Below are 13,968 nucleotides of genomic sequence, written 5' to 3' on the forward strand. Positions count from 1 at the left end.
ACTGCAAAGCATTATACTTCCGGTTAGTGGGAGGAGCCAAGGGCGGGGCCAAGGGTGGAGCCCAGTACAAACTCCTCATCTCCCCCTATGGGCAGAGCCACGCAACTGCTCGTATACCGAACTAACATGAATACAGCACATCATATAACAACAGTGTGAATTATGCGGCATGTGATTCACCACACCAGGACAAAGAGAAGATCCTGAGGTGGACAAAATGCGCAAGGGAGTGCAAGTGGGAAGGACATTTCATCCAGACCTGGCCAAGTGTTGGGCTGAATTCAACAGTGCCAAATCCGCCCTGTGCAAAAGTAAAGTGCAGTTTGGCATGCTCTAGCATGCCAAGCTATGGGGAAGTAATACTACTTTGACGCCTCAGAGGAAGCCAACACGTCTGTCCAAAAGAATGGTCTGGGAAAACAGGGATAGAATGCAATGACCAGAACACAGACTGCGAAAGTCGAGAGGGGCAGGAACGAACACAGGCAAAGGTGCGGAGAAAGCAGAGGCAGGGGAAGAGGCAGACCAGGGTTAAATAGGGGAACCTGATCAATGTTGGAGCCACCACACTAGCGAGTAAGCTGCTGTACAGGAGTGCAGCGGAGGAGGAAGTGACAGCGTTTCTCCCGGGAGGGAGGGAGTGCCTGGCAGGAGGGAGGGGAAAGACAAAAATTCAGAGAGGGTGAGGGGGTGGCTGAGGGAACCAGAGGCAGACTGGGTCTGAATGGAGGAGGCCTCCTGCAAGGGGACGTCTCTCCAAGCGATGGCCACCGCGCCACTCCCAGCCCCCCACACACAGACACTGCAGGAGCCCAGTGGTAGTAGCCAACCTAAGGACAAGGAACCAGATAAGTCACCATGTCAAACTTGGCGAGATTTCCATAGGGGCCCCCATCTGCAACAACCATAGGTTCGCACCGGTGAGGATAGATGCCACATTTCGGACATGGAGTGAGGACAGAGAGACACTGAGAGTGAAGGACATATACGTGGACGACAGCCTGACGACCCTGGGGGAACTTACAGAGAGGGTCCAACTCCCGAAAGGAAATTAGCTTAGGTACCTGCAGCTGCATGACTTTCTCTGCAAGAGGACAAAACTGTTCCCCCAGAGACCTGGACACACATTTCTGGACATAATGATAGGGCTGGACTGGTTAGGAGACAACAAGTGTTGCAAAATCTATATGACGTATAGAAAAGGTCAGGACCCCAGTAAACGAGATCAGATAGAGATGGGGTGAGGAAATGGGCATGGGGATAGGGGGAGGACACTGGATCAAGGCGCTGCACAGTCAACTCCACCTCCTCCTATGCCGGGCTAAGCCTGATGCAGCTCAAGGTAGTGCACAGAGTGCACCTTACCAAAGCACGCATGAGCGGGTTCTTCCCGGAGGAAGAGGACAAGTGCAGGCACTATCAGGGGGGCCTGGCAAACTCTGTGAGCTCTGGACGGCCTTCTTCGAGGCTATGTCCAGGGTGGTGGTCAAGATAGAGCCGTGCTCATCCATGGCGATCTTCGGGGTGTCAGAGCAACTAGAACTCTGGACAGGGAAGGGGGCAGGCGCCCTGGCCTTTGCCTCACTGATTGCCAGGCAGAGACTTCAGGTAGGCTGGAAGTCGGCAGCATCACCCAGGGCCTCAGAATGGCTCTCAGATCTGACCGAATTCCTGAGGGTGGGAAAAAAAAAATTGAGGTAAGAGGGACCGAGGAGACATTCCACGGTATGTGGAATAAATTCACAAGCCTCTCCACAGACCTGTTCACAACCAGCAGCCAACCCAGGGGTGCGGGGATGCCGGGGGGGGGGGGGGGGGGATAGCTAGGGAATGGAGGGAAGGTAGGAAGGGGGTTAGAAAAGGGGGGGGGGGGGGGGAAATGGGTGAATGTTGACTGGAAGCTCGCAAAGAACAGAGAAGGAACGTGGAGGAGGGCCACCCACGGAAGGAAACGCAAACCTCTTCCACACGGGCTGAATTGGGGAAACAAGCCGACCCACCCTTCCTCAGTAATTGAAACTCAAGGGGGGAAACTGGATTTCACCCCCCCCCCCCCCCCCAACCAGTGAAATGAAGACAACCAGCAAACGAGGGGAAGGATCCCAGCAATATTTTCATGTTGACAAAAATATCGAAAGCAAAATCTCACCGCAGTTTCTTCCAATCAAATCCAATAGTTAAATTCAAACCAGTCACTGCTCATGTCTGTGCCCATAACCTGTCTTTGCAGGCGAGGCATATTGAAGAGAGATTCCATGTAATACAGGTCAAGAAAAAAAGGCTGAGAATACGAAAAAGCAAATGGCGGAGGAGAACAAGGAGCCTGGAAAATGGGGAAGATGGGTGGAATAAAGGAAAGACAAGTTGTAGCAATACAAAGTACATTACCACTCTTCCTGTCACCTCCTTCTGGTGAGCAGCATCAACTATTTGAGTTCTCAGCCGGAGAACCTCCTCCTTGCGCACCTCTAACTCCTCACTGGTCACCCTCAGCTGATTCAGCAATACAGTGTAAGCATTTTCCAAGTCGTCAGTTGGATTTTCCCCGATTGCCTTCTCGGCGACAGATTTCCTCAGCTCGTTGAGTTCATTCTTCAGTTTCTTGTTTTCAGATTCCAACTCTTGCCGCTGTGTAAAGAATTGGGGAGTGTCATTATACATTATGCAATAAATTAATTCAATTAGTCTTTTACATATTGAAAATTTCAAAACTAAGGTTGATCAATTTTTTAATTAAGCAAGGGCATTAAGGTTGATGGAGTTCAGACTTGGATCAATCAAGATAATTTTTGATTGTGACAGAACAGACTCAATAATAATCTTTATTCGTGTCACAAGTAGGCTTACATCAACACTGCAATGAAGTTCCTGTGAAAAGTCCCGAGTCGCCCCACTCCGGCGCCTGTTCGGGTACACAGAGGGAGAATTCAGAATGTTCAATTCACCTGACAGCATGGCTTTCAGGACCCGTGGGAAGAAACCGGAGCACCTGGAGGAAACCCACGTAGACACAGAGAGAACATGCAGATTCCGCACAGACAGCACCCCAACCTGGGAATCAAACCCAGGTCTCTGGCGCTGTGAAGCAACAGTGCTAACCACTGTGCTACCGTGCCAACTCAAGGGGCTGAAATGTCGACTCTTGTAGTATTTTCCATGGTCTGTTTCTCGTATACTTCTTCCAGGATCCTCGAGACTTGAAAGGGGCAAAAGTAGCAATCGCCCTTCTCCTGCTTGTTCATGGGCAAGATTAGCTCTGGTGCCTTCCATGATAACAGGCTAACTGGGCTCAGACATGAAAGAACTGACACTTGGGCAAGAAAGCAAAGGATGCCAGCACCTTTGAAGTCATTTACTAAAAGTGACCCACTATCTTCAGAAGAGGAAGTATTTTTTTAAAAAAGACTTAAGCGGGGCATTATTGTTGGAAAAAGATTGGCAAGGATTTTGTCCAAGTTATCAACATGAGTGGGCATACGTTTTCTTTATTCCTTCATGGGATGTGGGCATCGCTGGCAAGGCCAGAATTTGTTTCCCACCTCTGCTTGCCCTTGACCAGAGTGGCTTGCCAGACCATTTCAGAGGCCAGTTAAGAGTCCACCTCGCTGCCATGGGTCTGGAGTCACATGTAGGCCAAACCAGATAAGGATGGTGGATTTCCTTCCCGAAGGGAGATTAGTGGACCAGATGGGTTTTTATGAGCATGGTCACTATTACGGAGACTAGATGTCAATTCCATATTTTACTAACTAGATTTAAATTCCATGAACCCAAGTACCCGAGCATTAGCCTGGGCCTCTGCATTACTAGACCAGTGACATTACCACTATGCCACAACCCTTGTGATTACTAATTGATCAATTCCTGCAGAAATGACACTGTATTTCTCCGTCTCCAACTTTTTTTTTCTATCTTCAAGAGAACTTTGTGTTCCTCCAATTATGGCCTTATATATCTTGCCTGAAGTGTCACAGAGCTGGAAGGGCTCCCATGCCTCAGCCAAAAGTGTAGGTGCCCAGTTTCTGGAAGTCTTGGCCCCGCACCTGCCACCCACCTTTTTCACAGGAGTAAGGGGGGGGGGGGGGGGGGGCAGGTTGTATTTTACACACCTGCACTTCGCAGAGGCATCGGGAAACTTAAAATACAGCATCCTTCAAACAGAAGCAATTTTTATTACTAGGATGTCCAAAACTTGACTGGTGGGCTTTAGAGTTTTAAGGAAAGTTCTACAGCTAAGGGACTTATTTGGGGAAGCCAGACAGATGCCCCTTTGGCAGGTAGGGAGGGGGGGTTGGGAGAAGGAGGGAAGGATGAGGCCAGGTGCCCCTTTTGTTGGGGTGGGGTGGGGGGGGGGGGGTGTGTGGATGGGACCAGAGGCCCCTTTGGGAGGGGGAGACATGGTCAGGTGCACATGTAGTGGGGATTCAAGGCCAGGTGTCATTTTGGGTGGGGGATAAAGAGGCCAGGCACTACAAAGGGTGGGGGGGGGGGGGGAGTAGGAGGTGAGGTGTCCCTTTCAGATCGTTAACAGTAGACATGCAAAACAAACAGTGTATGGGCTCTGTGAAATTTATATCCCCTGGTCCTTTTAGATTTTGGAGGAGAAAAAGTCCAGCTTGCAGTTGAAAAAGAATCAGTGCTTGCTATTTCATGGTATGTTGACGCAAGTCAGAAGGTCATAATTATCGGATTAGTGCTGCTTGACTGCTTCAGCAACCTATCATTATCATAGTAAGGGGGCCTTTAATGCCTTGATGGCAGCTCCAATGGTTTATAAAGAGATTACTGGTCTTACATGTGGGACTATCAATACAAATGTTTATTCTCATAAATACTTGAAGTAAATGTTTTATGGGGGATTGCATACTTGAAGGGATTTAAATGTTATGAATGAGAGGGTTTAGAGGCAACTGGTAGTGGGGTGAGGGACATGAACATACTGTGCAGAAGGAGGCCATTCGGCCCATCGAGTCTGCACCGACCCACTTAAGCCCTCACTTCCACCTTATCCCCATAAACCAATAACCCCTCCTAAACTTTTTGGTTACGAAGGGCAATTTATCATGGCCAATCCTCCTCACGTGCACATCTTTGGACTGTGGGAGGTAACCGGAGCACCCGGAGGAAACCCATGCAGACATGGGGAGAACGTACAGACTCCGCACAGACAATGATATGGGTTTGAATGGGTGGCATGTGTTGGCATGGAGGGTAGGAAGGGCCATGGGTTTGGGTGTTGGGTATGGGATAGCACAGAAGGGGCATTTGGCATGAGGCGTGAAGGCTAGAGGGCTAATTTTTGTTTTCTTGTTTGTTTAATTTTAACCGCAGAATACCAAACGGGCCTTTCAATCAGCCTGCTTTGGGACTTGGGCACCCTTTGGGGGCGGGTAGTGGTTGGGTGGACTCCAGTTAGCACCAACTCCACCCTGGATTTCTCCCACAGTCCAAAGATGGGCAGGTGAGGTGGATTGACCATGCTTGAAATGTCCCCTTAGTTTCCAAAGGTGTGCAGGTTAGGTGGAATTATGGGGTTACGGAGATAGGGTGGGGGAGTAGACCTAGGTAAGCTTCTCTTTCACAAGGCCAGTGCAGACTCGATGGACCGAATGGCCTCCTTCTGCACTGTAGCGATTCTATGGACCAATTTACTCATGGCGACATAGGGTTGGAAGGACAGTGGTACTGTGGCATCCCCTGCAGCTGGCTGAAGACAATCATGCGTTGGCTGTCCAATTAACAGAGGTGACATGATCTCATGCCGGGGAACATGCAACCTTCTGAGCAATTGACCCAGGCACTGGAGCCATTTTGGAGGCTGCCACGCCAGCAAAGTTAAAGTGACTTAAAAATATGTTTTTTATTCATTTATGGAATGTGGGCATTGCAGAGTGGGCCAGCATTTACTGTCCATCCCTAACTACACTTGAGAAGGTGGTGGGAAGTTGCCTTCTTGGACCACTACAGTCCCTGTGGTGTAGGTACACCCAAAGTGCTATGAGTGGGGGAGTTCCAGGATTTTGACTGCTGAGCAGATCTGATTGTCTAATTGTGAGAAAGTTTAAATTACAATTTAGGTAACCATCCATAAGATAAGTCTGCATTACAAGTTGGGAGTAAGTGAGAGACCTCCTACAGGTAGTGAGAGTACTCTTTTGATCAGATGGCCACAAGAGGTCATCTCGAATGGTGAAAGGCAAGGTCATAGGTCAGCAGTGAGATTGGGAGCAATGCCGTGAAAGGATGAATGGCCTTTTCCTAACCACAAGGCTGAGTCTGAGTGAATGTAATACAAACAGTGACTGCAAGGCGGGTGCAGACATTATGATCACTCAGGTTCTGAGTGATTGGTCATGCCTTCAAACTTGCCTTGTGAACCCTCAGCAACTGCCGGATCTCGAATAACGACGAGTCCGAATACAGGAGGGAGATAGAGAACCTAGTGGAGTGCTGCAGCGACAACAATCTCTCCCTCAATGCCAGCAAAACTAAAGAGCTGGTCCATCACACAAACCTGCCTCCCATCCATTGATTCCATCTACACCTCCCGCTGCCGGGGGAAAGCAGGCAGCATAATCAAGGATCCCTCCCACCCGGCTTACTCACTCTTCCAACTTCTTCCATCGGGCAGGAGATTCAGAAGTCTGAGAACACGGACGAACAGACTCAAAAACAGCTTCTTCCCCACTGTCACCAGACTCCTAAATGACCCTCTTATGGACTGACCTCATTAACACTGCACCCATGTATGCTTCATCCGATGCCAATGCTTGTGTAGTACATTGTATATATTGTATTGCCCTATTATGTATTCTCATGTATTTTCTTGAATTCTGTTTAATTCCCTTTTCTTCCCATGTACTGAATGATCTGTTGAGCTGCTTGCAGAAAAATACTTTTCACTGTATCTCGGTACACGTGACAATAAACAAATCCAATCCAATCCAATCCAAATAATCACTGGAAGTATGTTTTTTCACAAGAGCCCAGTCCCTTCTCAATCTAATGCATCACACAGATTGCGGGCAAAGGAGGGAGTTGTGTGTCCTTGTGCATCCATCATAGCAGTAGAGGCAAGTCCAGCAGAGTTTGGAGTGTATGGTGTTGAGAGTGAGAGCCGAGACCACATTGCAATCAGCTTGCACCTGAATGGGAAAACACTACTCCCAGGGTTGATCTTTCAAAGTGTATAATATGAGGGCCCAACTGTATTCCTCTTTCCTTGACAGAATCAATGGCAGGTATTTTGTGCCACGTGAACATGTAAGGGAGCCTTCTTCATTTTGATATCGAGCGTAGTTCAGTTTCAAGGTGCAGTATGACATCATTCTCCTGTACCAAACACCAACACAATGACACACCCTGGTGGGTGGACGCACGTGAATCGTCTCGGACTCACATCTGATATGCATATCACTGTCGAGCAGGTGCAGACAATGGAGGCTATGACAGCTGAGACCACTGACAGTCTGAGGGCTGCTGGAGGTCACGTTCATGCCACATGTCAGGCTCCTGAAGGGCACACTCAGGCTGCTGGAGTTGCAGAGATGGACAGGAGAATCATTGGGAGAGTCACTTTCCTGACGACCTCCGAAACCTTGGACCATATCTTCAGTCATGTCCCCCTCCCTGTGGCTCTCACCCACCCTCTAGCTGTGGACATGTCCCCGGTGCTATGTCCCATCCCCTGGGTGTTCGGATGTTGGCTGTTGCGTTTGCGGTGTTGCCTCTTGCTGTAATCAGACATATTGTCCATGCATCACATTGTGATGCTAGGCAATGACTCCCACTTGTTACATGGCCCACCTATCCACGGGAATCCACTTGGGTTGTGTGAAGTACTCGCTTAACCACGAAAGCCAATTCCCTATTAGCAAATAGCCTTCATTTGCACGGCCAGAGGCCTCGGCAGTTGGTGGGGGTTATGGGTAGTCGGTGCGGCAGAGGGCTCTTTGCATGTGAGCAAAGATGGCTACTCACCTCCCCGGCTCCCCACACAAGACCTTCCGCCAGGTTCGCGTTTTTCAAAAGAAATACTAATTGGCGCCAGCGTGACCACTTGCTGTGGAGGCTGCTAAATGACAGGAGGCCTGGTTGCTCTCGTTAATTGTATGGAAATAGGTGGTGATTAAGTGGTGATAATTGGTTTCTTGCCGCGCTATGTCGAGATCAGACCGGTTGTATCGCAAACTGTTTGGCACTTGGCACGGTTCTTGTTTTCGGCCTCTCCCATTATTCACCAGCCTAATTTCGCTCGAGCGAGAGCGAAACGAGGACGGAGAATCGTGCCCAGGACTCACTCTCTCAGTCCCCCAGAAAGGCTGTGAGTGCCGTATTCCTGAAAGTAGAGGCCTGAATGAATCTACAGTAAAAACCTCAAACGGAAAGCAAGTCTGAAGGGGAGTAAGGTGCTGGACACACCCATTTGGAGCAAAGACTTTTTATCTCTTTTTCTTTTTATAACCCCCCCTTCTACCCCCCTGTGTTTATCTGTCTTATGTGGGTGTGTGTAGAGGGTGGGGAATTAGATAATAGTTAGCCAGCTGGTTTGCTGCGTATTTCAGTATAGTTTTGTTATAAATAAAGTGATTGTGTTTAAACTTATAAACCTGGTGACTTTGGGTATTTTTCTAAGAAAATAATTCAATTGTGTTGCGACTCTGGGTCAAGTGGGGCTGGAATTGACTGCGCACTAGTCCAGGATGTCATCACACTTCCTCCATGGAGAGTTTGGCAACCATCATGGATAGGCATTGCCAGGAAACTACACCAGAATGCCTGGTGATAGTACCAACCTCATACCATTGTTAGCACCATGACAAGAGCATTGGGTCAGTGAGAGGTGGACAGTGCCCTTGGACATCCTTCCTAGATCAGTTCCACCTGCAGAAAGCAGGGGGGCACCACATCAGGCAGAGAGAGGTGAAGAGCACTAGCTGAAAAACCCCCTCTACAAGTAGAGCCCAAGTTCTCCTGGCAACTCTGCCAGTGACACAAACTCCTCAATTAGCAGCGCCCACAGTGGAAGCCCCCACTTGCTCTGGACCATTCTGGCCTGCAGCACTGACAGGACGTGTGTCATGGTCATCAAATGCCATATGGCTGCTCCCTTTTTGAGGAGCTAGCAGGCATCGGAGATGGGCAAATTGCAGTAGATGTAGAGTACATGGATTGTAGAAAAACTTTTTGACAAAGTTCCAGGTGGAATATTACTAAAGAGTAAGGTTTAAGGATTTAGAGGATAAATTGCAAACTATATTAACAATGGTTAATGGGAATCAGAGGGGGGGAAACCTTCCCTGGTTGGAGTTGTAGCTAGCACAGAGTAAGATGGTTGTGATTGTTGGAGGTCAATCATCTCAGCTCCAGGTCATCACTGCAGGAGTTCCTCAGGTCTTAGACTTAAGAATCTTCAGCACCTTTATCAATGGCCTTCCTTCCATCATAAGGTCAGAAGTGGGGATATTTACAGATAATTACACAATTCTCAGCACCATTTGCAACGCCTCAGATACTGAAGCAGTGCCTGCCCAAATGCAACAAGGCCTGGACAATATCCAGGCTTGGGCTGACAAGTGGATGTAATATTTGTGACACACAAGTGCCAAGCAATGACCATGTCCAATAAGAGAATCAAATCATTGCCCCTTGATATTCAATGGCATTACCATCACTGAATCCCCCACTATCAACATCCTGGGGGTTACCATTGACCTGAAACTGAACTGGACTAGCCATATAAATACCGTGGCATCCTGCATTGTGTAACTCACCTCCTTACTCCTCAAAGCATGTCCACCACCTACAAAGCACTGGTCAGGAATGTGAAGGAATACTTTCCACTTGCCTGGATCACTACAGCTCCAACAACATTCAAGAAGCTTGACACCATCCAGGACAAAGCAGTCCACTTAATTAGCATCCCAACCACAAACATTTATTCCTTCCACCCCTGACACACAGTGGCAGCCATGAGTTCCATTTACAAGATGCACTGCAAGAACTCGTCAAGGTTCCTTAGACAGGATCTTCCAAACCCACAACCACTACCATCTAAAAGGACAAGGAGAACAGACACATGGGGCGCGATTCTCCGCAAATGCGGCGAGTCGTAAAGGCTGCCGTGAAACTGGCCGTGTTTCACGGCAGCCTCCGCGCCCCCTCCCGGGACCCGATTCATCGTGCATGCGCGGATGACGTCATCACGCAGACACGTCAAACCCGCGCTGCGCGGGCCGTCATGCCCCTCAGCCGTCCTGCGGACTGATCCTGCGGGGCGGCGGAAGAACAAATAGTGCGCGGGTATCGGACGCGCTGCCCGCGATCGGTGCTCACCGATCGCAGGCCCATGCCACCCTTGGCACAGCCGTGGTGCGGCCATGCCAATCGGTGCCATGGTTGTCCGGGACGGGCACTTTGCGGCCGTTTTCACGAACGCTGAAAGCAGGTGTGATCGCGGCCGTGAAAACGGCCGTAAACTCCGCGGTATTCGGCCTATCGGCCTGCGGAGAATCGCTGTTCGCCGTAAAAAACGGCGAGCAGCGATTCATGTCGGGGGGCGGGTAGAATAGCGGGAGGCCGTGAAAATTGTCGGGAAGGCCCGCCCGCTATTCTCCGACCCGTCGTGGGCAGCGGAGAATCGCGCCCATAGATTCCCTACAGTGCAGAAGGAGGCCATTCGGCCCATCAAGTCTGCACTGATCCTCTGAAAGAGCACTCCACATAGGCCCAATCCCCCATCCTATACCCATAACCCTACCTAAGGGAAATTTAGCATGGCCAATCCACCTAACCAGCACATCTTTGGACTGTGGGAAGAAACCGGAGCAGCCGAAGGAAACCCACATAGACACAGGAAGAATGTGAAAAAACCACACAGACGGCCACCCGAGGTCGGAAGCAAATCCGGGTACCTGGCGCTGTGAGGTAGCAGTGCTAACCACTGTGCCACCATGCCATCCCACATGGGAACATCATCCCATGGAAGTTCCCTTCCAAGTCACTCGCCATCCGGACTTGGAACTATATCACTGTTCCTTCACTGTTGCGAGGTCAAAAACCTGGAACTTCCTCCCTAACAGCACTGTGGGTGGACCTACACTACATGGACTGCTGAAGTTCAGGAAGGCAACTCACCACCACCTTCTCAAAGGCATTTATGGATGGGCTAAAATTGCTGGCCGAGCCAGTGACACCCACATTCCATTAATTGATTATTTTTTTTAAATTTCATTGGGTCATCACAGAGAAAGGGCTTAGGGCATCTTGGAACTTGATTCTTACTATTGGGAAACATGCATTCATTGACCTTACTTTGTAAGTAATATCCCAATTGGCTCAACTCGTACCTTTAAACTGTCATAGGCCAACTCCGCTGCTTGCTCATTGTCTGGGATGCTGTTGTACTCATTCACCTGCCCAGAAGGAAGACAAAGTTATTTTTACATACCAGGAAAAATAATAGCTCGAGAAAAGCAATACTCAGCATTTACTCAATTTTGTTCTTAAAAATATTGACTTTGTTTTTGGGTATAAATACACAGACCGAGGCAGCCTTCCTGTACGTCATCAAATCCAAGTGGAAATTCTTTATATGTGGCCCTCGTCAGTGTTGACAAGTATTTGAGGACAAGGGCTCAACATAGCTAACATTTTCTTTGTCCACCCACATTAATTAATGTTGATTGACACTGAGTGACACACATAGCCCAAGGACGTCAAAGTTAATTGCAGCCCCCATCTGCTGTTCAAGTGATATAAGGGACGCAATAGAGATAAGGGATTAAATGTAGGATTCTCTGTTGTGCACAGTTCCACAATGACATTGCAGTTCTCTGTGCAGATAAAAACATCACTTGTGGAAAGTGTTCCAGGGGAGAACAAAATAATTTTCAATAATTTGCCAAGTAGAGCTTGCAATTCTTTCTGAACAGCAGTTTCATTCCAATGGGTACTCAGATTTCCATATTCCTCAGTGAGAGGAAAAATACTCGATTATCCATGGTATGGGGACACTACCTGCACAATACAACTCTCTCTTAATTTTTAGTATGAGAAGTGACCTTCAGCACACATTTGGGAATTAAAGCCATCTCAAGACACAGAATAACACTCCATGGTATTTCAGAGAATATAAAATTAAGGTTTTTTACAAATAAATGATTTTAGGGCCTTGGAGAGGGAGCAGGGAAGATTTACTGGAGCGATACAAAGGATGAGGGAAAGGCAAAATACTGTGGACGCGGGAAATCTGAAATACAGACAGAAACTGTTGAAAATACTCAGCTGGCCAGGCAACAACTGTGAAGAGAAACAGAGTTAATGGGCTGGTTTCTCCGATTTTGAGGCAGCGGGCTGGATTCTCCGCCGTCGGGATGCTCCATTTTCCTGGCAGCCAGAGGGCTTCCCGACGGAGTGAGGCTGCCCCACAATGGGAAACCCCATTGACCAGCCGGCGAAACAGAGCATCCTGCCGGCGTGCTGAACCAGAAACCTGGCGGGACGGAGAATCCAGCCCTATTTCCGGAAGAAGTGTCTAATTCATGATGAAAAAATCGTCGAGGCCCCAGCACCGATCCTCCACCCGGTGAGGGGCCAGATAGTATCCCCCTGGACCTCCACTCGCCACCCCTGGGCCACCCCCCACCAGTCCCCCGTGCACTCGCCGAAGCCCCCCGACAGCAGCACGACTCTCCCCACCGCTGGGGCGCCGCTGGACACAGTCTGCAGCCACCACACTGGGTTCACGAAAACTGAGAGCACCCATATCCCACACCGTCGGGAACTCGGCCCATCGGGGGAAGAGCCGGGGGGGGGGGCCTTCAGGTAATGAGGCAAACTCCCCGATTAAGCCGTTTTGGAGGGGACGGTGCCTGTTTTTGCACCCGATTCGGTCGTAAAAAGGGATTCTCCGCCCGATCGCTGATTATGAAATTGCCGGGAAACGGAGAATCCTGCCCAATGTTACAGGTTCAGGTTCCGATTAAAGGCCATCCCAACCTGAAATGTTGAGCACGACTGAACGGCCTAGCTATGCCCGAAAAATACTTCGCCATGGGATTAGTTTTTGGCAAATCTGCATATTAAAGCGAGACAGCTAGTCTCACTTGAATGTGCAGAATCCCAAGGTACCCAAGGCGTAGGGATCTATCCCCTTCGCCTCGAAACCTCGGGCAAGTGCCGTTCAGTACTAGTTTCCACAAACGGGGACCAGACGGAAAGGCATTTGTGGGGGTCTCCCAGGCATTTGGAGGCCCCCAAGTACAAGCCCTCTGGGCAGGATGGTACCCAGGCACTCTGGCAGTGCCACCTGGGTTCCAGCCTGGCCCCGCCAAGGTGTCCAGGTGGCACTGCAGGCTGGCGATGCCAAGTTGGCATTTTTTTGTGAAGTGCCGATCGGGCCGGGGTGTCCTGCTCGGGTGTTTGGGGGGGCGTGGGACGACATTTAAAAATAATATCCCAATCACTTGTTGCACTGAGGACTTCCGGCTAGAGGAGCTCCTCAGTGCACAAAACAGGGCTATGTGCAGCCTCGGCCACGTGTTCCCCACTGAGACCCCCTCTCTAACCCGTGCAGTTTTATAGCATGTGTTTCATGGTGCTTCGAGTGCCGGGAAACGTGTGGCTAAATGCGCCCGCTATGGGACTTTGTTCCCATTTAGTTAAAACCCACCCGTTAACTCCGTTTCTCTCCGCCAAATCTGCCTGACTTGCTGAGTATTTCCAGCGTTATTTTGTATTTATTTCAGGGATGAGGAGTTATATGCAGTTATGTGGAGAAGCTGGAATTGTTCTCCTTGGAGCAGAGAAAGTTAGGGGCTAATTTAATAACTGTGTTCGAAACTATTAAAGGACTTTGATAGAGTAGACAGGAAGAAAGTGTCTCCACTGATCAGTAAGAAGTTTTACCAACTGGTGTTGTAAGACTTCTTACTGTGCTCACCCCAGTCCAACACCGGCATCTCCACA

The 13,968-nt window shown here is 49.3% G+C and overlaps 1 protein-coding gene across 4 annotated transcripts in view; it reads right to left on the reverse strand.

The window, feature by feature from the left end:
- Nucleotides 1-13,968, reverse strand: part of myo5b (myosin VB) — a 299,598-nt gene that overhangs the window by 50,500 nt on the left and 235,130 nt on the right. For 2 of the 4 annotated variants that reach the window (XM_038790508.1, XM_038790510.1), the window contains exons 27-28: nt 11,349-11,414; nt 2,404-2,628 (exon numbers count right to left, since the gene is read on the reverse strand). In XM_038790508.1, the coding sequence (XP_038646436.1) occupies nt 2,404-2,628; nt 11,349-11,414 (291 nt within the window). Of the gene's footprint in view, nt 1-2,388; nt 2,629-11,348; nt 11,415-13,968 lie in introns of all 4 variants that reach the window. The other 2 variants (XM_038790509.1, XM_038790507.1) reach the window with 1 other exon arrangement.

The sequence above is a fragment of the Scyliorhinus canicula genome, chromosome 3 (assembly GCF_902713615.1).
Source record: "Scyliorhinus canicula chromosome 3, sScyCan1.1, whole genome shotgun sequence".
Classification (NCBI taxonomy): domain Eukaryota; kingdom Metazoa; phylum Chordata; class Chondrichthyes; order Carcharhiniformes; family Scyliorhinidae; genus Scyliorhinus; species Scyliorhinus canicula.